Raw genomic sequence first — 24,743 nt, 5'->3', positions numbered from 1 at the left:
GTATTTGCAACAATGAACTGTAAAATTCATTTATTCATGCAAGGCATCAAACGATCAGCTGTAGTAACCAGCATAACCTCGAGGTGGCGGGTGCGCGCAGCAGCCCAACTGAAACGTCACAGGAGCAGTAGGCGAAGAAGAAGGACCTTATCTAACCTGCGCTGTCAGGAAGCATTTCTTTTGTTTTTTTAAACTTCTGAGGAAAAGTTGCTGTTGAAAGTTCTCAAGCACTGTTTGCGTTTAACTTCTCCCAGCAGAAGACGATGCTGTCGGCCATTGTCCGGTCAAGCGTCACCAGATGTGAGTGATCTTCGTTGGTTGGATTGAAAGTCAAGTGTCGTTGTCTTAAGACCCCTGTAACGTCGTACTTTGAGACGTTTGGTCGAAAAAACTGCCGTTACTTGTTTTGGTGCTTAGTCTTTGTTCGTGCGCTCGTTAAAATAAAGCTGAAATAAACCTCGTTCTGAAGCGCAGGTTAAATGTGTATGAGCGTCTCTGCTGCACCGTGTATTTTCTACAGTGACGTCATGACTGTTTCCGTGTGTGTAACGCTGAGTTTGCGTGTCAGTGGCAGGTGCGCAGCTCCGCAGAACCATGGCCTCCTCCGCCTCGTCCTTCTCCACTCTGGCCGTCTCCCACCCGGCGGAGTTCATCACGCACGTGGAGCTCAACCGCCCGGACAAACTCAACGCCATGAACCAAGCCTTCTGGAGGTACCGGCGGTCCACCGCGCCCCTCATTCTCCCTGTTCTCCTGCAGTGTTTTCGGGGAAGAAATGCGCTGTGGAGTCAAGGTTTTCTCATTCGCTGCTCTCATTTACACAGTCACAGAAAGTACAGTTGCAAAGAAATGGCTCAACACAAATAAAGATTTTAGAAAGTCAAGCGATCGATACTTAAAGTTAAATAAATAAAAGCAGAAACGATTCGGTGCCAAAGTTCAGATCCTGAGAACGTTAGTCTCCACCCACTCGCTGAACCATGAAGCTTGAATTGTTGTGAGTCCCATTAAGACTAGAGTCTCTCTGGTGCAGCGAGATGGTCGACTGCTTCACCCAGATCTCTGAGGATCCAGACTGCAGGGTGGTCCTGGTCTCCGGAGCTGGACGGGCCTTCACTTCCGGTGAGGCTGCTGCTGGAGTGTCATGTGACCCCGTGCTCTGAGCTCTAACCGCCGCGCTGGTCCAGGTCTGGACCTCATGGACATGGCGTCTGTCATCATGCAGCCCGAGGGCAAGGACGTGGGCCGGAGCTCCTGGCACCTGCGGAAGACCGTCGCCAGGTACCAGGAGACCTTCACGATGCTGGAGAAGGTGAGACTGGGTTCCTCAGTTTCAGTAAATATTTTCTTTGTTCCACATTTAACCACCTGATCGTCTCTCTCTCTGCCTCAGTGTACGAAGCCGGTGATCGTGGCTATCCATGGCGCCTGTGTGGGAGGAGGTACTGCTGCTCCTTGGTCTGTTGGCACTGGTGCGACAGTCTTGGGTCACATGTTGTGGTGTCTCAGGTGTGGACCTGGTCACGGCCTGCGACGTCCGTCTGTGCACGCAGGACGCATGGTTCCAGGTGAAGGTAAGAGCGCCCCCGGCTGGTCGGTCGCCGTGACCGCGCTGACGCGTCTCTCTCTCTCTGACAGGAAGTGGACATCGGGCTGGCGGCGGACGTGGGGACGCTCCAGAGGCTTCCTAAGGTGATCGGCAGCCGCAGGTAAGGCTGCCGCTCTGCTGCAGCGTCGCCCGACTCACAGGCCGTGTTTCCTGCAGCCTGGTGAACGAGCTGGCGCTGACGGCCAGGAAGATGTTCTCGGACGAGGCGCACAGCAGCGGCCTGGTCAGGTGAGTCACTTCAGTTTAAGTTGTTGGCGGCGTCTCGGGCTTGAACTGTCACCTCCTCCTCCAGCCGCGTGTTCCCGGACAAGGACGCCATGATGGCAGCGGCGCTAGAGATGGCGGGGCAGATGGCTGCCCGCAGTCCTGTGGCAGTGCAGGGGACCAAGGTCAACCTGCTCTACTCTCGGGACCACAGCGTGGCCGAGGGACTGGAGTACATGGTGAGACCCCAGCAGCTCTCCTCAGCGTGAGCCGGCCACCTCTGACCCTCTGTGTGCTGCAGGCCACCTGGAACATGAGCATGCTGCAGACCCAGGACCTGATGAAGTCGGCTCAGGCTGCGCTAGAGAAGAAGGACCTGAAGGAGGTGCCCTTCTCCAAACTCTGATCACACTTGAATGACTTTTCTAATAAACGCCTCATGACCACCATGTTCAGTGTGGTGACCCGGCTCCACTCTGCACCTCCATAACTTAAAAACTTTATTGTTAAAAAGTAATAAATTACTGGGCGGCTCATCACGGTGGCGGCGGGAGTCTGGCACGAAGCTTCACCAGGGTTTTCTGTGGAGAGAAGGAAGGAGGTGAGCAGAGAAGGTCAGCAGCCGGAGCAAGCGCACCACTTCACCTTGTGGAACTCCTGAGCCTTCAGGCGGTTCCGGGCGCTCTCCTCCTGCCGGCTGCGGGCGGCTCTCTGGACCTTCACCTCCTCCAGCTGCTCGTACAGCCTGCAGAGGTCAAGAGGTCACAGCACCGTGACTCACCAGAAGACAAGTTTGAATCCTGGACCACACACTCACACCTGAAATCTCAAGCGCAGCCGAGACCCAGCTGTCCAACATCAGGACAGCTGTGAGTGATGAGTTTCCAACATTAGGACACTCATCACACAAACCCTTCCTCAGTGACAGAACCACTCGCTGGACCTTCAAACTCATTCATACCTCTGGGTTCGTCTCTTCATCTCCACCACGCCTCGTCTTCGTTGCGCAGGGTCACAGGTCTTCACCTCCTCAGTGACCACCTGTCGATGGTCACTGCAGACACCTAGTAATGGAGGCTGGTTACTACACAAACTGCACTCTTCACTTCAGTTTGCCTCCTCTGTCAGACCTGTGGAGGTGATAAGTAGCTTCTTCTGTCCCTGGACAGTTGTTTGGTCTCCAGCAGTGATGTGACCTCCTGACCCTGCCCTCTGTGTCGGCGACCTCTCCGTCTTGGCTTGGTCTCTGCGGGCCCGGATGTCTTCGACCCTCCGGGACGACCTCTGGATCAGGGCGCTTCGCTTCTGCTGATAGGTGTCTGGTGGGTCGACGGGGCCCCACTGGAACTGCAGCAGGGTCGCAGCAGGAGGGGCTGGTTGGAAGTGAGCACCAAAGTCAGACATGGAGAAGAGAGAAGCGTCTCTCGCAGAAGAAAACGCTGATGATGATGTGAGTGTGGAAGAGCTCACCTGGCTGCTCCTGGACCTGCTCTTCTCTCACGCCAACAGTGGCTCTGACTCCACCTTCCGACTCCTACAAGACACATCTGCATCAATGCGAGTCATAGAGTCACAGCACCGACTGAGGTGCTACCGACCTGCGAGACACCAGGTGCTGGGTCTTCGTCCTCCAGCTTGCTGGCCATCTCCTCATCCTCAGAAGGGCTTCTGCTGCTGTCCTGCAGTGTGGTGTCTGTCAGACTCGCCAGTGTGATCTCCGACTGCTCCAGGATGCCCTTCTGTCCAGACGGGTCAAAATGACAGAGCTGATCACTGCTCACAAGTGACACCTAGTGGGATTGGATCACATGATGACAGCTCAGCTAACATTCGTGGTAAAGCTTCAAACATGAGCAACAAATCTGACGACCCCCAAACTGCGAATGGCGGAGACCAAGAGGATTCTTGGATCCAGCTTTGTGTTGGAATATGAAGCAGCTGTGTGTCAGTCTCTTACCTGGGTCGCTGGTGCAGCAGCCATGTTCCCCTCTGCTTCCCCTGAAGGAGCGAGAGGCTCCCCGGGTGCGTCCTCGTCGATCCAACGATCCTCGAGATCCGGCTGCACGAGGAAGGCCGTCACCTCACACTCATTTGAACTGGACAGGCTGAGCGAGCTGAGCTCCACCGTCGGCTCCGGCCCAGCTGGCCCCGGGAGCTCAGCTCTGAAGCGCTCCGGTTCAGGTGGATCGCTGTGAGAGGAATCAGCGGCAGCGGGTGAGGCGCAGGAGACCTCCTGCTGCAGGGGGTTAAAGGTCATGGAGGCGTCTGCTGTCTCGTTCTGGGTGACCTCTGGCAAGAGCGCGAAGAAAGAACCTGAAGACAAATGAAAAAGCTCATCTGGAGGACTGAAACTAGCAACCTGACACATCAGGTACCAGGCCGGGACGTTGCTAAAGCAGCTCACCTTCCTGAAGCAGATCCTCAGACGGAGCGGCTGGATTGTGCTCCGGGACCTCATGAGGGACGCTGGGATGTGGAGGAGCAGCAGACACAGCGGAGGCTTCCCCACCACTCCGGTTAACTGAAGACACGAGTCACAGCTCACACATGCTCCACAGACAGGAACACAGTCATGACAGTGAGGTGAGTGGATGTACCTGAAGATCCACTCGGACCTGAGGACTCGTCCAGCTCCCAGACCAGCGGCCTCATCACACTCTCCTCCGTGCTCTCGTGCAACCACGCGGTCAGTGGTTCGGACACCTGCGGAACCGTGTGAGGGGTCGCCAGCTGGGTCACCCGGCCCGCCATGCGAATCACAGTGGAGTCCCATCCCCGGAGGACGCTGCTCCCAGTGACAGGCGGCCCGATCATGGATGACTGAGCGAAGGGCTGGCCGACCAGCTGGTCCAGCCGTGACTCCTGAGGATCCACAGTCAGGGAGGATGACAGGTCCAGCTGGCCAACCAGAGGCCTGAAAGAGTCCTGACCCGGGTCCGCAGAAACAGACGGCTCCTCCGAGGCAGAATGCTGCTCTGGGATCGGGAAGTCTGACAGATCCTGGAACAAGGAGAGGCGAGGTGTTAGCACCACATTAGCCAGGCCAGTATTCAGCTGCGGGAGCCAGAGTCACTGACCGAGCTGCTGACACCAGATTTGGAAGAAGCAGGCTGCTCAGACGAACTGGACTCCCCGCCTTCTGCTTCCCTCGGGGTCAACGCAACAAAAGAATGCTGGGAAACTGAAGGGCCGGGATCCTCCAGCAGGGAGCTGCTGGGGTCTGCACATGAGAGGAAACAAAGCCTTGTCAGTTTTCAGAAACTTGTGTTGCAAAACAGCGTGTGACCGACCGGTGTGTTTCCCAGCAGAGCTGAGGGACATGTCCAGCTCCCGGGTGTATCTGTCGATGATCCTCTGGATGCTGTGGTCACTGAACAAGGACTCCACAGAAGGAAGGGAACTTCTTGCGCCAGGGCTGATGTGAGAGCTGTGACTCAAGGAGGAGACGTCCACCCACTCAGCTCCCCATCTGCTGCCCTCCTGCTCCTGGGACGCTGGTCCACCTGTGACATGAGAACAGACCTAAGACAGAAGGCCGAGGAGGACGTGCAGAAGCTGCTGCAAAATACACCAGAGAGTCCATCGTGTGGAGTTTCAGAGCATGAGAACTTTCATTGTGGTCCTACTGAACTTAAGCACCTTTAACATGGAACACTGACTACATTAAGAAATGTCTTGATGACCTCGAATACAATATTGACTCACTGATCTGAAGGTCAGCGGGAGGATCCTCGGTGACGCCAGGAGAGGAGACGGAGTGAGTCGGTCTCAGGGGAGACTGAGAGAGAACACACATAGAAATACGGGCACCATCAATACCAAACACTGAAGAACTGACTCTTCCCTCCGTGAAGTCACACGCATGCAGAGCTCAGTTCAAGTGTAGAAACCTTCACTCTGTGCTTCTATGTAACACATTTCAGGCTCAAACAAGTTCACATCATCGCTGTACAAGAACATTAAAGGACGGGCACGCACGCACACACGCACGCACGCACACACACAGACACAGACACAGAGAGCTCAGTTCAAGTGTAGAAACCTTCATTGAGTGTGCCAAAGACACATCAGGTTCGTGTAGATTCACATCATTGCTCAAACTGCACACACAGACAAACAAAACACACACATCATTGTCTTCCTATCTTAGTGAGGACAGTCACGGCCAGCCTCTTCCCCAAAACTTAACCATCTAAAACAAATGGCTAAAGTTAACCTTTACTCTTAACCAAACTAAAACCCAATTACAATAACCAAACTATTTTGAAGTTCTAACCCTCAAAATGAGGCTTGACAAAGTGAGGACTGGCCAAAATGTCCTCACTGTGTTGATTAAAAACTCATACAGGTTCTCACAAAGATAGTAGTACAAGAACGTACGCATGCACGCACACAGACAGACACACAAAAGCTTCTCCAGCATCATCAAAGGCAGAGGCAGAACCTGCCACAGCACTCAGATTTGGCTAATTCTCATCACTGATCCACAATCATGGACCTCAGAGGGACACAGTCAGACACATTCAACAACAAGTGAGAAGTTACACTCCAGATTTGGCAGCATCCCACCAGCTAGACTGACTTCTCTCAAGCCAGATTCATGTGTTAGAACCACAGAACTGCCAAAGCAGGGAACTGGTCACAGCACATGTCCACATCTGAAGGAGTTCAAATAGGTGAACTGTACCGTGCTGTGTCGACCTTCAGTCGGCCTGGTGAGCTCTGAGGGTGAGCGGCATGTCCTCCCTGCTGGTCCTGAGAAGTCAGCTCCCCGTCCAGAGTCAGACGAAGGTGTGGACATGCTTCTCTTGGCTGAATCTGGATACAATGACATCTCAGAGCTCCACTTATGTCTGACACTGCGTCGCAGGCCTACCAGAGTCAGACAGTCCTGAAGTGGATCCCAGGCCCATGAGCCGCCTCCCTCTCCACATGAACTCATCAGAGAGTCGCCCAGGAAGCTGCTGGTCTTGACTAGATGCCGAGGTGATCTGAAGAACCCCATCAGAGGACAGCGACGAGCTCCACTCCTCCAGCCAGACAGCAGCCAGTGATGTTGACCTCCCGGCATCCTCCTGACCTGAGGGGACACAGAAGGATTCAAACATGTCCGCTCCTGTACGAGAGAGGGGGGTTGGTCACTGACCTGCGACTTGACTGATGTTGACCGGCGAGTCCACCTCTTGAATCGCACTCAGCTCATGTTGTTCCATCTGATCCAGTCTGACGCGGGTCACCGGAGGTTTGGCTGCACGAGGAGAAGGTCCTGAAGAAGACATGTTGATTATGACCCTCACTCTGATCAATAATGGAGAACACTCAGATACTAACTCTCTTGCTCGGGTCTCATTCTCTCACTGCTGGTGCACAGCTGGACCACTTCTCCCTGCTCGCCCTCCACCTCCTCCTCCAAGTGTGACAGACTGCCGCCTCTGGAATCTTCTATGGCCTTGAGAAGTGAGCCCAGTATTTTCAGACGAGCTTGATGGATGCGCTCTGACGCCAGAACATCATCAGTGACCTCTGGCGCCATCTGAAGGCAAGATTATCAGGGCTGAAGGATTCTGACCTTCTCCACGAGTTATAAAGAAAACCACATCTGTGGTCCTCTCACCTGCTTCACCTCCTCCTGATCTCCACGCCTCAGCTCCATCAACACCTGGGCTTCTTCATCAGGGGTCCATGCCTCACCGAGTGCTTCTGCCTGAGCCTCCTCAAACTCTTGATGCCGTTGCTCTTCTTCAGCCCTTATTCTCTGTTGTGGCCATCTCTCCTCCTGCTGCACGTGAGCCTCTATCTCCTCCAGACTTCTGAGCTCCATCAGCTGGCGGACCTCCTGCAGTTCTCGGCCTTGCCGCTCCATGTCTTGTTGCCTCTCTTGTAAGAGTCTTTGAGCCTCCAGAAGTTTATGCCTCAGTTGTTGTTGTTCTTCCTCTCGCTGCTCCACCACTCTGCGAGTCTCCTGAGCTTCTGGCTCCTGCCTCTTCAGTTGCAGTCGTCTCTGCTGAATCTCCAGCGCCTCCAGTCGTCTCCCCTCCAGCAGTCTGTGGAACTCCTCAAGTTCTCGTCCCTGGCTCTCCATCTCTTGCAACCTCTGGCGCAACAGTTCCAGAGTCTCTTGAAGCCTCTCTCTCAGTCGCTCTTCTTCCTCCCGTTGCTCCATCACTGTATGTGGCTCCTGAAGTTGCTGGCGCCTCACTGCTCGCTGGACCTCACGTAGATGATGAGCCTTTCTTTCCTCCAGCTGCTGTTTAGCCTCCTCCTCCAATCGCCTCTGATCAACGATTCTCTGTGCTTCCTGCTCCAACTGCCTCTGCCTCCTCAGCTCCTGAAGTTCTTGTCCCTGCCTCTCCACCTCTTGTTGCGTCTGCTGCAACAGCCTTTCAGCCTCTTGGAGTTTCCATCCAAGACTCTTCTGTTCTTTCATTCGCTCTGCCATCTGTTGGGCTTCTCTTCTTGAAGCCTGATTGTCATCAGTTGTGTGTTCCAGAAGTTGATGTGGAGGACTGGTTCCAAGGTGATTTGTAGTCAACACCTCCTGAGGAAAATATGTTTTGGAGGGCTGTAGTCGCCCTGAAAGATGCTGCGCAACCTTCTGTCGGACATCTGCAGACCACTGGTTGGAGTCTAGGAGAGGTCTTGTCAGGTTCCTCATGGCGCTATCAAGCATGTCCAGAGGTAAAGCTGGAACTGGCGAATCTCTGGTGGGAACATCTGCAGAGGTTGAAGGTCTGTGCGCTGCAGCAGTGGGAGGAAGACCCAAGTGTGGTAATACAGAATGAGGAAGACTGAGCTGGGCCTCAGCAGCGCCCTCTCTGGTAGGGGCTTGCAGAGATGCTGAAGGTTGGGTCGGCTCTGGAAATTCGGGACATGGAGCAGGAGGCGCAGCAGACAAGCTGTAGCGAATCTGAAGAGCTCGCTGGTAGTCCTGCAGACGCTGCCGAGCCACCTCCACAGATCTCTGGTGTACCCTAGAGTCACAGGTGAATCAAGTCATCGTAACACCTTTTACGTAAAAATTATTTGTCTAAACAAAGGGCATGTGTTCCGTGCTGCAGTGCTGACCTGCTTTGTTCCAGCATCCTCCTCTGGTACTCTCTGACCCTCTTGGAGTGATCGTCCATACCAGCACTGGGTTCAACCTGGAGAGAACAACAACGACGGTCACTGTCCAAATACAGATCACTGAACCACTTCACGCCTCACTGACCACTACATTCCTTCTTCTATAGAAATAATACAGTAACACATTAACTCATTCGAGAGAGACAGGTGATTCCCAATTAGACAAAGGGTTACTGTACCTGCAAACTAGGCAAGAGATCAACCTTGTCTTGCCCCCCCTCCAGCTGCTGGGTCCCTCCCTGGTCCTGGGTGACTGGGACGGGTCTGGCAGCAGCAGTTTCGAGGGTTGCGTCAGCTTTCAGGGCATCTCTCTCCTGCTGAGCATCAGACAGCATCTGCTCCAGCATGAGCTTCTGTTGCTCCAACTCCTGCAGCAAAAGCACCTGCTGCTGCTTCTCCTGCTCCAGCTCCAGCTCCTACGAGGGTTCACGAGTTACCCACCAGACAGAACCCAACCAGACAGTCATCACTCATCGACAGCAAGGACGCACCCTCTTCCTCCTGCTGTCAGAGTCACACACTGACTCAGGGATTTGTTCATCAGCCATAGAAGAAACTTCATCCTCCTCAATCACGGCTAAAGAGACAGAAAACGAATGTCACATTTTGACACTGCTCACTGAGACAGGCCAAGATGGCCTTCAGGAGTCCTCACCTGGTGGATACGTGGGCCGACCCAGGGGAGGTCCTCCTCTCTCCTCATTGCTTATCGAGCCCGTCTCTATACTGGTGTCCTTCTCTGGGATCTGGTCAGCTGGTAACTCGTCCACAGGGATTAAGCTACTCTGGCTGGCACACGGGACCGTCTGGTGGGCCTGGTTCCTGATGCGGTCCAGGAGTTTTCTCAGCGCCTGTCTATGAGCAGGTCTGGAGGGATCCACTGTGGAAACATAAATTTGAGCAGGCTAGTGTTAACAAGTCAGAGATATATTGAATCCTGAAGTTATACGGAGCTATATGGAGTTATACAGGGGTTGGACAAAATAATGGAAACGCCTTAAAGCTAAAAAAAAGCTTTAAGGCGTTTCCATGCTTTTGTCCAACCCCTGTACTGTATAAGTATGGAGCAAAACTAGTTAGAGGTATGAAGGCTTGGTGTGTGCCGTGTCCCTCCTTCTCTGGATATTGAGATGCTCTGCTTCAATCAAAAGCAGCACCAGTGAGAGATCAGGACCTTTACCCTGAGAAGTAGTTTCAGGCTGATCCTTTGGCGCCTCCTGCTCCCAGTTCACCTCATGCAGCATGGGGACGTCATCCTGAGTGACGTCCAGCTCCTGATCCAAGCGGCCAGGGGACGGCGGTGGAAGCGGCTCAGGCAGCAGCTGATGGACCACGTCAGCGTTCCTTCCTTCATTGAGGGGGAGGGTTCCTTTCATGTTCAAATTAATTTATAAGGTTCTTCCTGAACATTTGAAGATTTCAAACAAACCATCTCACTCAGCCGTTCTTACTTCTCTCTGTGTGCAAGTCATTGAAGGCAAACTCCAAATCCATCTGGAAGTCCTCCTTCATCTCATGTCTCTGGTAAAGTGACTGGGTGATGTGAGCAGGCATCAGTGACACCTGCTGTCTCCTCCTCAGCAGGTCTGTCTGCTGCATGTGTTCCAGTTCAACGAGGAGCCGCTGTCTGTCCTGCAGGAGCAGAGCATCAGGAAATCTTGTCTGTTGAGTGTGAGATTGTTAACTCTTACCTGCACATGTTTTTCCTTCTTCAAAGCCTCTTGCCCTCTGTGCCGAGCCATCTCAATCTGCTCCCCTCTCTTCCTCTCCTCCTCCATGTGCAGGTCCTGAAGCCTCCTCATCTCCTGCTCTGCTCCTTGTTGTGCATTTGGCTGCAATCACAAACATTTTTCAGCATTAACCAGCCCTGGACTCAAGAGTGACCTGTCAGTGGCTCTTACCTGGCCGGACTCTTCCTCTCTGTCCACTTTAGCAGTAGACAGGTGACAGTTGGTGTTGGCGTATGCGCGCACGTCATATCTTCTTCTCACTAGTGGCTTCTTAGAAACAACGCTCTGAACCTGAGATGATGACAGTGAAATGTAGTGAGCACAAGGTAAAACATAAAAAAAAACTGACTGACCTGAATTGGAGGAGGAGGAGGAGGGAGGCTGGACACTATGGCAGCTCTTTCCTTTTCAGCCTGCAGAGCTCTGTTCCTGGCACTGATGCACCTTTAAAACAAAAAAAGTTGTGATTCAGATCTCAAAATACATGATCTTCTATCATATTTTGAAACCTGTCCTAACATGTGATGGAAGATTGCCAAAGTATTTTGAGTAAAATCATGGTGATAAATGTGAGATAATGCAATTCTGGCTGATCCAAAATTAAAATCCGACATCCCAGTCGTTCTGTCACTTGAGCAGGTTTTTGTTTTCAATAGTCAGACTTCACTCCACCTCACTAAACACCATCTTCAATCATGCTGCCCCGCAGCTACATGTTGTAACAGTCAGCCGTGACCTCAGCTATGAGCGCCAAAGAGGAATGATGATGGCACCCACCTTCTTTGTTTCTCACTGTCTCTCAGCTTCTGTGTGTGGAGCTCTCGTAGAGCTTCTCTGTAACGCGCCTCTGCTTTGGCCTGATTCTCCTCTTCCCTCTGAGCTATGGCTTGCAAATCAGGCTCCTAATGCAGAGGATTAACAATGAATAGACAACACAGCAAAACGCACAATAAAGAAGACGGAAATGCATTTGAATCTCACATTCTCTTTGGCACTCCTCTGACCCTGGCCCACAAGCTGGAGACTCTCTTGGTACAAGTTCTGCAGAGCGAAGAGTTTCTCTCTCTGCTGTCGCTCCCAGTCCGTCCGAAGTTGTTCCCCCAGCAGGTCAAGCTCACGCTGACGCTTCCGCTCCACATTCTGACGGATCTGCTGGGCTATATAGCGCTGCTGCTCTCGCACCTGAGGGAATAAGGAAACTCAGTATTTGACCCACACTACAAACATCCATAAGGAAAAAGAGAGCTCCAGCAGCCGTAATGGTTCACCTCCTGAAAACTCAGTAAGAAGCCACAAAAAAAAAAAAAGAATTCAGACTATGGAACAGTTTCGTTCCTGGTGCTGTCAGGTTGCTGAACGTCGGACAACAGCTGCAATGCTGTTTATTTGTTTATATTTAGCATATAAATGTACATCATTCTGATAAGTATTTATCTGATATTTATTTCATTTTTGGATATACAGTTTTTGTTTTTGGAAACCAGAGGCCTCAGACCGAAATTTCGTTGCCATAATATAGTGATATGTTTTGTGCAATGACAATAAAGAAAGTCTAAAATGCTCATTGGCGACTTTAAACTATCTGTAGGTGCGACTGGTTGTCTGGTTGAATTTGTAACCGAATGTAAACCTGTTCGAGGAGTCCTCCACCTCTCGTTCGAAATAGCGGGACTTATTTTAGTAAATCACAGAATTTAGCTCAGATTAGTTGCTTTGGTTTGGGAAGAAAGGTTGAATAAAGGCAAGGTGTAATGTCAACAAAGGGAATATCGTTCAGAATGGAACTGTTTGTCACCCGATTTACAGTCGGTCGCAGACCGCGGTGAAACGCAGCACTTGATCAAAAACAGCTGCGTAGTCAACCTACGACGCGTGCATACACGACACAAGTGTATGCTAACCTGCTCGTTTATTAAGACGCGATAGCGGAGACATACCTGCTGTATCCGTAGTTTCCTTCTTCTCTCCCGCTCCTCTCGAATGAGTTGAGCTTCTTCGTTCGGGCTTAGCCGCAGTTTGGACACTTTTCCCTTCATCATCCCGCAAGCCAGCGACGGCCGAGAGCTGAGTAAACTAACCTTGTCTAGTCCTGTTCCGGACTTTTATTAACCTGGTCAGTTTGGCGGTCAACATGGTATTTTAGGATTCTTTTTAAAACCGACGGCCAAATGGAGCTTTTGTTTTCAATTCGCAGTAGCCATGTCGACCAGGAAAGACTGTTAAAACGTCACTTCCTGTGTGTTAAAAAGCCCGCCATGCCCCGCCGGTCCGTCACTGATAACCTTCCCCCTTTTCCATTCATAGAATTCCTAACATTTATTAGGTTTAATATGCAAATATTTTAGAGGAGAAGGGGTGAGATTAGAGCTTTTGCCCATCTTCAGCAAGCACACATGATGGCAACACAAACTTCAAAGTGCAGTATTTAGAAATTTCGCTAGGAAGCAGTGTTTCGCTAGATGTCACACAGTAACAGAAGAAGAAGGCTGCTCTTAGCTGATCTCTAGGGGGCGATAGAGTATTCTTTGTTGAAATCGTAGAATGAATCGTTGACGGACACAAGGGAGAACTAGACTACGATATATCAACCAATTTCACCAACATCTTCGTTTTTGATAAAAGTTATAGGTATGATCCTTGTATTGTCTGTCTCTAAAACATACAACTTCCAGATGTTTTGTTTTTAGTGGCGTGTTTTTCGGTATGTTAACATTGTGCTAACGTTAGCTATGCGTTCAGGAATCCGGTGGCTAGTAAACACTTCATTAACGCCTCTAGTGGTAAAAAGGAGGTGGATCTTTTTTTCCGTTTGCCTGTGTTTTTGCGTTAAACGGAAGTGGCATCTGTTTGGGGACCGATTTCTAAGTGCTGATATGTTTTAGAAATACTCTCTCGTGCTATTCGTTTGCCGATCTGACCTGACCTACTCTGTGGTTTGTCTTCCTTCCAGTCATGTCTGGTGGTCCGGCGGTCACCGTCAGCATCGAGTCCTTCTGTGAGAAGCAGGTTCAGGAGGTGGCCCTGGATGGGACGGAGACCTACGTCCCACCACTGTCCATGTCCCAGAACCTGTCCAAGTTGGCACAGAGAATAGACTTCAGCCAGGGATCCGACTCAGAGGAGGATGGAGTGGAGCGGGAGCCGAGGGAGCGCGAGTGGGGGAAGCAGGAGCCGGAGGAGGAGGAAGGTGAATTCAGATTTTCTGCAGGTGGCAGATGTAGAGATTGTTGGTTTTCAGACATGAGTGTTACCTTGCTGCTGCAGGCACGGTGAAGTTCCAGCCTTCGCTCTGGCCCTGGGACTCGGTGCGGAACAACTTGCGCAGCGCTCTGACGGAGATGTGCGTTCTACACGATGTGCTCAGTGTGGTGAAGGAGAAGAAGTACATGGCCTTGGACCCAGTATCACAGGACCCCAGCGCTGGGAAGGTAAGCTAAGAACGTGACTGGACCATAACTGTGAAGGGTTTTGTCTATCACCTGTCACATTTCAGAGCAAATGTGCTTTTCTTTCCACCAACTGATTTTTTTCTGTAATTTTTCTTGCTCAGCTGAAGATGTCCTCTCTCAAAACTTGCTGATATTAAACTACAGTATTAATGAAGTGCATCAAGTAGAGCAGCAAGAGAAGTCAGATTGTTTTCCCACAACACCTCCTGGTGGCTAGGAGGACTTTTGTGGAAAATATATAATTCCATTGAGACATTACTGTCATGGTGGTTTTAGTGTCCTAGCTGTCTTCACAGTACTAGTCCACTCTGACCCTGCTCCTCTCAGACTCCACAGGTCTTCCAGCTCATCAGTAAGAAGAAGTCACTGGGCACGGCAGGTCAGCTGCTGCTAAAAGGAGCCGAGAGACTTAACAAGTCGGTGGCTGAGAACATGGAGAACCGGAGGCAGCGGGACTTCAACTCAGAGCTGCTGCGGCTGCGCTCGCAGTGGAAGCTGCGCAAAGTGGGGGACAAGATCCTGGGAGATCTGAGCTACCGGAGTGCAGGTGAGTCGGGCGCTGTCGGGGGGACAAAGGTCAGCGACGGCTGGTTTGAACATGTCTCCAAACAGGTTCCCTGTTCCCTCACCATGGCACATTTGAGGTGATCAAGAACACAGACATCGACCTGGACAAGAAGATCCCAGAGGACTACTGCCCTCTGGACGTCCTGATCCCGGGTGACCTGGAGGGCTCTGCGTACATCAAGGTGAGGAGAGACGCAACAGTCTTTTATTCTCTAAAACTTCTATCAGCAAAGGAAACACAAAAAAGGCATTGAGCCCATCTCTGTTCTAGGAACTCTGGCTTCTTCCCACAATAGACACATTTCAAGCAGCTCTCTGTCATGTCATGTCACTGAGTTATATTGTGTTATGTAGAGTCCACTCAACCCTGCTGTTTGCTCTTGTTGGACACACAATTGCCAACTCTTGTGACGTAACCACCGTTGTTGTTCAGGTCTCCATCCAGAAGCAAGCTCCAGATATCGGAGACCTGGGCACAGTGAACCTGTTTCGCAGACCCCCGAAACCAAAATCTGGTGTGTAGCTCCCCGACATCTGGTGAATGTCCCTCTTTGCCACATCTCACCGTCCACCTTCTCTGAAGGGGCGCAACCATGGCACGTGAAGTTGGAGGCGGCTCAGAACGTGCTGCTCTGCAAGGAGATCTTTGCTCAGTTGTCCAGAGAAGCAGTTCAGATCAAGTCCCAGATCCCTCACATCGTGGTGAAGAACCAGATCATCTCACAGCCGTTTCCAGGTTGGAAGACATCAGCGCTCCTGGCTCACTGAAACTCTAGTTTGACTACGTGGGTTTGACTCCCTACCTGGTCCAGGACTGCAGCTGTCCATCTCGCTGTGTCACTCCGCTGGAGAAAAGAAGGTCAGCCGAGCGTCTCCAGAGAAACCCAAACCTGACGACCATCTCTACGTGCTAGAACACAACCTGCATCAGATGATGAGGGAGGTGAGTTGCTCGGTTTCTCACACACCTACAATAAGTCTCTAGCTGTTGTCTTCGGTCCTAACGTTTCCAAATGTCTCAGTTCCACAAGCAGCAGCTGAGCTCGGTGGTGATGCCTCACCCGTCCACCGCCCCCTTCGGACACAAGCGCATGCGTCTGGCCGGCCCGATGGCCTACAGCAAGGCTGAGATCTCAGGCCTGCAGCAGAGCGAGGGGCTGCTGGAAAAGATCATCAAGCAGGCCAAACACATTTTCCTCCGCAGCAGGTGAGAAGACTGGGAGATGTTGTGTCAAAGAGGAGCTGACACAGAGAACACGTCTCTCCACCAGGACGGCCCGGACCATCGACAGTCTGGCCAGTCGCATAGAAGACCCTCAGATCCAGGCCCACTGGTCCAATATCAACGATGTGTACGAGTCCAGCGTCAAAGTCCTCATCACCTCTCAGGGCTACGAGCAGATCTGCAAGTAAGAGGAGGATGGACGTGACGTCCTCAGCTGCAGATCCTTCTCACGTCCTCTCGTTTGCCTCAGGTCCATCCAGCTGCAGCTGAACATCGGAGTGGAGCAGATCAGAGTCGTGCACAGAGACGGACGCACCATCACCCTCTCACACCAGGAGCAAGAGTTGCAGGACTTCCTGCTTTCTCAGGTACCGCCAACGCACATTCTTAACACCAACCACAAGCTCTCACATCCTTCTGTGCCCCCTGGTGGCTGCAGATGTCGCAGCACCAGGTACATGCCGTCCAACAGCTGGCCAAGGTGATGGGCTGGCATGTCCTGAGCTTCAGCAACCACGTGGGCATCGGGCCCATGGAGAGCATCGGGAACGCCTCAGCCATCACCGTCGCCTCGCCCAACGGAGACTACGCCATCTCCAGTGAGTTGAGTGAGAACGCGCGGGTCCCGCCACAGCGCTGACACTCCTCTTTTGCGTTGTGTTGCAGTGCGGAATGGGCCGGAGACAGGCTGCAAAGTCATGGTCCAGTTCCCCCGCAGCCAGACCAAGGAGCTCGCCAAGAGCGACGTTATACAAGACTCCAAGTGGAACCACCTCCGAGGACTGTACAAGGAGGTCCACTGGAGCAAGATGGAGGGTCGGAACTTTGTCTACAAGATGGAGCTGCTGATGGCGGCGCTCACTCCGTGTCCATAGATTGAACTTTCTCAACAGGGCGATGGTGGTTTTAGGACCTTTTCCAGGTTCTGGTCCACCTATGTTACTCTTGTTTGTCCGAGTCACTTTGATATAAAATAAAAGAATCAGACCTTATGCAGATTTTGCCGCAGGATCACACACACTCAACCACCACGTTGTCCCAGCTAGCCAGGGTCACATGATCGGATTTATCTGTCGAGTGGACTGAAGTATGTTCGTAGATTCGTGCTTACTTCATAGAACTTGAGAAAGATAGAGAAACAGCTGAAGCATCTCGTAGATCTGGTTGTGTCAAACCAAGGGCATAAACTGTTACTAGTCTTTCCCCACAAGGGTGCGCTGGAGAGTTAATAAAAGACAAGCATTTTATATATATTTTACACCTGTGAGAGTTGGGAGCTCCAGGACCAACAATAGAACTTGAAACAGTCCAACACTAGTGAAGGCAGTGAATGCAACACTCTGGTTCTGTGTTGTTTATAAACTCACTTTTTTGCTGACTTTATTATTGTTGAAAAGGAAGTCAAATATTTAAATAAAAGCCCGTCATGTGTAATAGCTGCAAACCTCATCAGGGTTCAACTGTGAATGGAGAGGAAGAGCTGCATGTAAAGGGAGGCAGTATAACACTAACCACACTTGAACCCTGACAACAGAGAGCGTTTCGACAGTCATCAGGCTTGGTCTGAGATCAGCATGTGGGTCAGTTTGACCTCATTGTGCCGTTCACAGTGAACCACAGAGGTTGGGAGCTCATGAACCTATTCTTGGAAGTACAACAGTGTGAACAAGTTCTTTGTTTGTTTGACCCTGAAGGCATCATTTCCAGGACCCAGTCTGTTTCTGGGCAAACAGCAAATAACTAGACTCAGAACAGTAAATGTATTTTGAAGACTTTCAAAAACAAAAGAATGAATGTGAAATAAATTCAGAACACAGGTGACACGGTTGAGCAATAAATATGTATTGATGAGCCTGATATTTACAAATGATCCAGTTGCAGTGAGGTGATGAAGAACCAGTACGTATCGCTCCTTTTGTTCTCCACAAAAGGTCGACCAGATTAGTCTCAGGAGTCCGGTCAGGACGTGCCGACGTCAGAGCGGCTGCAGCTCCGTCGCGTCGTTCTCTGCAGAGAAAATTGAACTCGGTGAGCAGGGAAACCCGGTGACGTCACAGTCCACCATAACGTTTCCAGACCTTTGTGCCTCAGACGCACCCTGACACACAATAGATAAGCACACACACACGCCCTGCTGCAACAGAGCATTGTCTAAAATGGAACTCCTTGGGACGTTTTGACAGTGAACAGAAGCTGACAAACACACTTGCCAGTGGGGATAACTTCAACTTATCCAATACACATAGCTTGAATGTAACAAAGTACCTCATTATTTCAGTATATATCTTTAACATCTGAACTTCAGTCTCTATTGCTGTAGACGGTTCACTACACAGCTAGTGATGGAAATTACCTGTACTTTTGTTCCACTTTACTTGTGTTTTTATAGAGACTGGCTTCTCAAATGATAGCGCTTCCTTCAAAGAGCTCCAACTGACTTCTGTCCAGCAGGTTCTGAAGAATGTTTTCTGTGCGTATACTGAGACTGGGTTTTAATAAGCATGTGTGTGGATCTAAGTATTTTGGACCTTCCTGCCAGAGAGACACAGTAGCTCAGGGGCCGCCCACCTTTTTGCAACTGCGAGACACTCCAAGGGCACAGGGCGACTGGAAGTTAAGAAGACATTTCTGAAATAAGCTACTGTTTATAAATCACTTCTCTTTGACTTTTTCACGATAATGGTGCGAATGGTGGCATTCAAAGTTTTACAAATTCAAAAGATGGAGGGAATTTGGAAGGAAAGTCTTGATCAGATTCTTTAATGCCTCACATTTGAAGGGCGAACATTTGAGAAAACCACAACAGTGATGGAGACAATGTGGCGACACAAACGCAACTCATTCTCATATATTATATTTAATCATTGTGGAAAATTCCTGGTCGATTATCGGCCATCAACCTGTTTATCGATTGGACACAGCCTGACATGTTTAAAACAATGCAAGGCTGTTCTGACAGAACTCAGTTCAAGTGGTGTGACTCTATCATGGCAGACACTCCAGCAGATACTGCTCCAAAATGGTCTCCATGGACCAAGAAAGACCCCCTCCATCAACCGCAGCATGTAAAAGCTCATCTGACCTTTGCAAAGACATTCTTAAAGAGTGATCTACGCTTCTGGTCATCTGTTCTGCGGTCAGATGAAATGAAAAGCTCAAGCAGGCAGCAGAGAACCTGAAGCTGGGGGAGAATGATCCAAAGCAAACGGCCAAAAGGTGGCGAAGAAATGGTTCCAAGACAATGATATTAATGTTATGAAGTGGCCAAGTCAGAGCACGGAAACCCTCCAACCTCAAAGATCTGGAAACATTTGCAAAAGAGCAAAAGTCCATCATGACTAATGAAGATTTGTGAAGACTCTGCTCAGCCTTCTCTTGCTTTGTTGTACTCTCAAAGCACAATTTGCAAAAGAGTGATGAAGATTTTGTTTAAACATTTTTTCTGTATGTAAAATCTGTACATTTTTGTTAAAGAGACGACAAGAAACAAGAAGATGGTTATTATATGAAAATCTTTTTTTTGAACAGGCACACAGGCAGCTCCAATGGTCTCTGTGTGCAACCTGGAGCACCACATTGACCCCTGCTCTAGTTACAGTTAGGGTGCTGTACAACGTTTTTGGGAGGAAATGTGAGCGCAAAGAAGACATTCCACACAGAAGGGAACTTGGTTCCTCTCAAACTCTTGCGTTGTCTCACATGGGACAGAACCAGGGTCTGTCCTGTGCAGTACTGATCCCAACTTGATAAACTTTCAACACAAAAAAAAAAAAAAAAAAATCGACGAGGGTTTCATGACCTTACCTGGCATCTTCTTCCTCTTCCTCCACGCTAAAATCTTCCGGTATAATTTTTCAATCAGCCACACAGTCAGCATGAGAAGTCCAGCCACAGCGGCCAGCGCCAACGCCGACACGGCCAAGTACTGGAAGTCCTCATACAGAACCTCTGAGGAGGGACAAGATGGGAAACATTTCACTCACAACATCGTTCTTAGGAGAGAGGAAGGCCTCCAGACTGGTTGTTTTGGGACGCTACCTATGGTCTACTGACAAATGATGAGGTCTCTACTGCTGCACAGTCACACACAGATCATGAAGAAACACCTGCTTGCTTCCATCTGCTACCATTGTTTATAAAAACACCTGTGTTGAGATAAACAACAAACTGCACTCAGAGAAGTCTGAGTAGCGCTGACCAGAGTCAACAATGAAGAGCCACTTCCTCTTCATCAAGGTCGCACTCACGTCAACAGTTCAGAGAGCTTCCCAGAACATGTGCGCGCTCGTCACATTCTATCATGAACACAGCCGCTGGTGCGTTCAGGAACCTTTTTGATCCACCACTGTGATAACAGAACAGTACAGCCATGCAAAACAATGAACCCAGTTTATGATTCACTTGTACCTGATGACCCTGTGACCCACTTTTGATCTCACTGGTCGACTCTGAAATAAGCTGCATATTCCATATTTCAAGTCCCAGAAAACAGAAAGATTACTCTACTAGTGTTGTGTGCAAAAAACATCACCTCACACCAATAGAACTTCTGCTGACCCAGAGTACACTCATGTTTATGATGCGTGAACAGGGTCATTGACACTTGGTGCCCTCTCTGACGCTGCAGATGAAAGTCCTGGTTCAAACCCGACTGTTTTAAAAGCATGCAGTCGACGGTGTTCCAGAACTGATATCAGGGTCGTCTGCAGCACCAGACCCAACAGCTACTGTAGCGTCTGCGCAAACACAGCAGTTTAAACAAACACCCCAGCGTTCAACAGTCCAAAGACATAAATTGCTAAATCCGACTGAACAAATATGGAGATGAAACACAATTAACCACGTTACACAACATAAATAGTTTAGTTTGAGTCAACAGATCGCACAGCACTGCTATTTACTTGTTCACACAGCAAACACTCGCAGTCGAATTACTGGTTCGGCCTCAAATAAAAATGACATTTCAACGACTAACACAGATTAACAATGAAGATTACACTTGGGATCATCTGTCAGGTCCACATCCCGATACACATGTGTGAGCTCTAGCCAAACTGCCGGAGTTAAGTTGTTCCTGTCCCCTTCCTCTCCACCCCCACGTCTAAATGTCTGTCTTTGTTCTGACAGATTAAGACTAATTTCACTTAGGAATCCTCTTAGTTAAACACAAACAATGTGGAGGTCACTGCTGGTTGTGCATCCTGGAACGTCACGATGAAGCTTGTGGGCTTTTAATACTAACTGCTGCTGTGTGTCAGAAGTCGCTTCCCATCTAGGTCACACCGGACATAGACCTGAACCCCAAAGCAACTCCCAATTTACTAGGATGGGCTACGATGGTGGTCAGGCCTCTAAATCTGAAACCGATATTCCACCTTTATCTCTAACAATGGGCAGATTTGGAGGAAACCTACAGATCACCAACCTCCACCGCCCAGTCCAGTCCATGTCTGCCCTTTATCTGCTGCTCCACAGGCACTTTATCCAACACATCAGCCATAACTCATAACCAACCACCGGCAAACACAGGTTTCAACTCTTTTGACACGTGCTGACTGCTGCAGCTGTCCAGATGGTCTCCATGCTCTAGCTCCCATCAGATCAATGAGCCAAAATTCAACATAAACAACACAAATATGACCAGTCAAAACATCATGAATGAAAGTGTAGCAACTCAAGACTCATCTAACTGAACTAACAGCACATTTTTCTTCTTGCCATCCGTGGCAACAACTGGGTCAATTCCAGCCGAGAACATGAGGAGCGGTGAGGAGGTGGAAAACGGTGGAATGGATGTGAGAAGAGACAGACACACGGCCCTCAGGTGTTTGCACCCTCATCAATATAAAGGTGTTCCATTAGCATTATTTTTGTTTTGCGCCAACAGGTTTTGTCTTGGGGAAATTCTGAGCAGGAACTGGTCGAACCAGCTGGGGAGTACCAATTTGGCTGGTTTCTACACTTCGGAAAGAGAATTGAAGTCATTTGTGCAATCCTGCTGGACTCAAGCAGGAAACACCATTTTGTTTGAAGCAACAGATAACAGCCACCTCCACACATTCAATAATCACCATTTATTAATCCATCCATCGGTTCACCAACCTTTCATTTACCAAGCTACGATGAATCAATTCAGCCATCCATCCTTTCAATAGTCCTCCCATTCGTCCATCCATCAATTCACTCGTTCATTCATTCAGCTATTTATCCATATATACCCGTCCAAAGGCTGACTATTCTATACTAGAACTCAACAAGACACTGGTCTAAAATCAGAACAATAACACACACACCTTGCACAACAATCCCCTCCGTTCACTTGTGAACAAGATGACCGAGCACACCTGTCCACAGACCCACTCACCGTTGACTTTGAGCACAAATCCAGTGTCTTTGCTGCTCCCTGAGACATCTGTGACGGTGATGACGTAGAAACCTGTGTCCTGCAGCCTCAGGTCCGACAAGCCCATGGACCCGTTCGAGTAGGCCTTGACCCGGCTGCTGTAGTCATCCGTGATGTTGGTGGCGCCGCCCGGCAGCCACGTGCCGATGCTTCGGCTCACCGCTCCTGACATAAAGGTCCACTGTATGGTGGGGATCCCGTCGCAGGTGATGTCGGCTGAGAAGAAGACATCCTCCTGGACAGACCTGGTCAGGCTCCTCTGTGGGGACTGGATGGTGATGGCTGCGGCTGCGAGCACAGAGGAAGATTCATGAAGATCAAGAGGTCAACAAGAAGATGAACATAAAGAGAATTTATCAAAACAAGGCAAGACGGAGGACCATGTAAACAGGTGGATAAATGCATTTATGAAAACAGAAATCATTGATCGGTTGATAAACAAAATGGCTTGGGATTTACAGAAAGACCTCATGAGGTCTTAAAATGTAAGATTGTAAAAAAGTGACTTTATATCTATATATGCTTGTTTTTTCCATATTAATGTTCGCAAGATATTCACCACTTAAAAAGATCTACTATTTTTAAATGAATAAGGACACGTTGTCAAATACGAGTGGACACTTAGAAAGTTAAAGATAAGCACTTATCAAGAAAGATATAAAGAAATAGTGCAGACAGACAGGAAGTAAGGAAAGATAGATGGAGAGTTATCAAGAGGTTAACATAAACAGGAAGTCAGACAGACTGACCTATAAATAGATTTATAGACAGAGAAAGATATGGATTGTGGACAGACAAATGGTGGACGGATAGTTATGTGGCAAGACTCAAAGGTTATTAGACAAATACAGTCATGTGACAAACATGTAGACAGTCAGATAAACAGAATGACAACTAAACAGACAGGTGGAGAGACAACTAACCAGATCACTCCATCCACTGTTGGTTCACTTGTCACAAGAAAGTTCAATTCAATTAGAGTATCAGATGAAGAGTTTTCTCCAGCTTTAAGAATTCAAGACGGTTCTCCTCGAGGACTGAAACTGGTCCAACCAGCTGAAAAGTACCAATTTCAGATCTCCCAGCTTCTGTTTAGACCCCCGCCCCTCTGAGGTCCAAGTGGGGGATCTGGTTCTGCTGCTGCTGTGTATTTGTCTCATGAAGTCAGGCATTCAAATCCACAACTCTGATGCAACTCACACACACACACACAGGAGTTTCACCGGTCCATCGCTCCAAGTCCCGCACGTCGCCTGTTTATTTAAGCTCTAGATTTTCTCACTGATACCTCAAGTGCATACCGGGTCACTCGGACACATCCGTGTGTGCGTGGCCATCGATTGAGTGATAGGAACCAGCACCTGGATCCCCAACAGGTTGTGTTGTCACAACACACTTCAGAGTAATGCACAAAGAAAGCTAGTGAAGAGCTACAGACTTTGCATGGTCAGAGTGTGGAAGCTTACCGAGGTGACACATGAATAAAAAGATGCTGAGAAAAACAGCAGCATCTTGAACATCCCAGGTCTTAAAATGCAACATGAGAATCCGACATTTGTTGAGCAGCAGAAGAATGTCCTCCAGGTTATTTGACGTTACGAAGAGTTCCAATGAGACTTTGTCCTTTCAGAACAGCCATTCCACCTTGCAAGGATCTCCAGCTGACTTTGGTCCCCAAGTGAAGAATATTCAAGTGTCTTACTCTCGTCTTCCTCCTCGCTCACGTCTGCGCTGGATCGCTCTTCATACCTGTGCCGTCAATGCCAGCCCACACCTATCCGACAGGTTGAGCCGGAGATTACTGAGCAAACACGTCCTCAGACTTCAGTGATCCTTCCCTCCTGCACACACACATGAACGCGGGGGCTGGGGGGGCCAACACACACACACGCACAACTCTCAATTTACACTCAAAAGCCGCTCCCACCCACTCTTAAACCAGCGAGGACCGGGGTGACACACGAGCTGAAAATGAAACCAGGAGTGGTCTGGAGCCAGGTTCTCACACTGTGACACACCTGAAACATGCCCAACAGGAAGTGTGCGTCCACAGGTATGCGTGACGTGACGTGAACACATTGTACACAATACATGAGAACTGACAAACAAGTGGAGAATGTTTTCTTACAGCATAACTTCATACTCGAGTCATTTTCCAAGCCCAACTTGTTTTCAGATCCAAATAAAAAAAAATAAAACAATGAGAATCTTTGTTTTCACATTCTTCAAATGAAATAATTTGAACAACTTAAAACACTTTTCAGAAAAAAACCTTAGATGAGCCATTAATCAAGAGATTTTAAGATGATCTTTTTATGGAAGTCTGGAAGATTCTAGACGTAATCTGTGACTGTGTATGCGCCGTAAAGGCGTCAGAGTACTGGCTAGTCGGATACATCTAAATTGAAAATGAGATCTGCTGTTTGTTGCT

At 49.5% G+C, this 24,743-nt stretch overlaps 4 protein-coding genes across 6 annotated transcripts; 2 read left to right on the top strand and 2 right to left on the bottom strand.

Moving 5' to 3' along the window:
- Nucleotides 1–114: 114 nt before the first annotated feature.
- ech1 (enoyl CoA hydratase 1, peroxisomal) lies at nt 115–2,280 on the top strand. Its single transcript, XM_053872081.1, has 10 exons — nt 115–300; nt 569–713; nt 1,034–1,122; nt 1,188–1,312; nt 1,394–1,442; nt 1,510–1,574; nt 1,639–1,709; nt 1,766–1,837; nt 1,902–2,052; nt 2,115–2,280. Exons 1-10 carry the CDS (start codon nt 264–266, stop codon nt 2,217–2,219), a joined length of 909 nt encoding a protein of 302 aa, XP_053728056.1. The 5' UTR covers nt 115–263; the 3' UTR covers nt 2,220–2,280.
- Nucleotides 2,125–12,911, bottom strand: cep295 (centrosomal protein 295). Of its 3 annotated transcripts, none has more exons than XM_053872073.1 (29): nt 12,606–12,911; nt 11,650–11,850; nt 11,446–11,570; nt 11,022–11,112; nt 10,840–10,959; nt 10,630–10,770; nt 10,390–10,570; nt 10,119–10,307; nt 9,594–9,818; nt 9,430–9,515; nt 9,118–9,354; nt 8,879–8,955; nt 7,428–8,784; nt 7,145–7,346; nt 6,960–7,079; nt 6,690–6,893; nt 6,501–6,631; nt 5,519–5,591; nt 5,104–5,316; nt 4,891–5,033; nt 4,411–4,813; nt 4,218–4,334; nt 3,771–4,126; nt 3,412–3,603; nt 3,284–3,347; nt 2,944–3,186; nt 2,775–2,877; nt 2,459–2,558; nt 2,125–2,394 (listed from the first exon to the last, which is right to left on the bottom strand). In XM_053872073.1, exons 1-29 carry the CDS (start codon nt 12,705–12,707, stop codon nt 2,350–2,352), a joined length of 5,841 nt encoding a protein of 1,946 aa, XP_053728048.1. In that variant the 5' UTR covers nt 12,708–12,911; the 3' UTR covers nt 2,125–2,349. The 3 variants fall into 3 exon arrangements, with proteins under 3 accessions (XP_053728048.1, XP_053728050.1, XP_053728049.1); XM_053872075.1 differs by having other exon boundaries at nt 3,412–3,552; XM_053872074.1 differs by having other exon boundaries at nt 10,119–10,286.
- On the top strand, nt 12,476–17,727 carry med17 (mediator complex subunit 17). The gene is made up of 13 exons (XM_053872076.1): nt 12,476–13,296; nt 13,619–13,855; nt 13,933–14,096; nt 14,445–14,664; nt 14,730–14,866; nt 15,118–15,199; nt 15,268–15,420; nt 15,497–15,627; nt 15,707–15,891; nt 15,956–16,093; nt 16,160–16,277; nt 16,349–16,508; nt 16,576–17,727. The coding sequence occupies exons 2-13, from the start codon at nt 13,621–13,623 to the stop codon at nt 16,782–16,784; spliced, it is 1,932 nt and encodes a 643-aa protein (XP_053728051.1). The 5' UTR covers nt 12,476–13,296; nt 13,619–13,620; the 3' UTR covers nt 16,785–17,727.
- On the bottom strand, nt 17,472–24,262 carry LOC128763360 (V-set and transmembrane domain-containing protein 5). Its single transcript, XM_053872085.1, has 4 exons — nt 23,779–24,262; nt 22,274–22,600; nt 19,714–19,857; nt 17,472–17,916 (listed from the first exon to the last, which is right to left on the bottom strand). Exons 1-4 carry the CDS (start codon nt 23,852–23,854, stop codon nt 17,885–17,887), a joined length of 579 nt encoding a protein of 192 aa, XP_053728060.1. The 5' UTR covers nt 23,855–24,262; the 3' UTR covers nt 17,472–17,884.
- Between the last annotated feature and the right edge of the window lie 481 nt (nt 24,263–24,743).

Source organism: Synchiropus splendidus, chromosome 8 (assembly GCF_027744825.2).
Source record: "Synchiropus splendidus isolate RoL2022-P1 chromosome 8, RoL_Sspl_1.0, whole genome shotgun sequence".
Taxonomy (NCBI): Eukaryota; Metazoa; Chordata; class Actinopteri; order Syngnathiformes; family Callionymidae; genus Synchiropus; species Synchiropus splendidus.
Note: the sequence above shows the minus strand (reverse complement) of the source record. Positions and strands in the feature narration are given on the sequence as shown.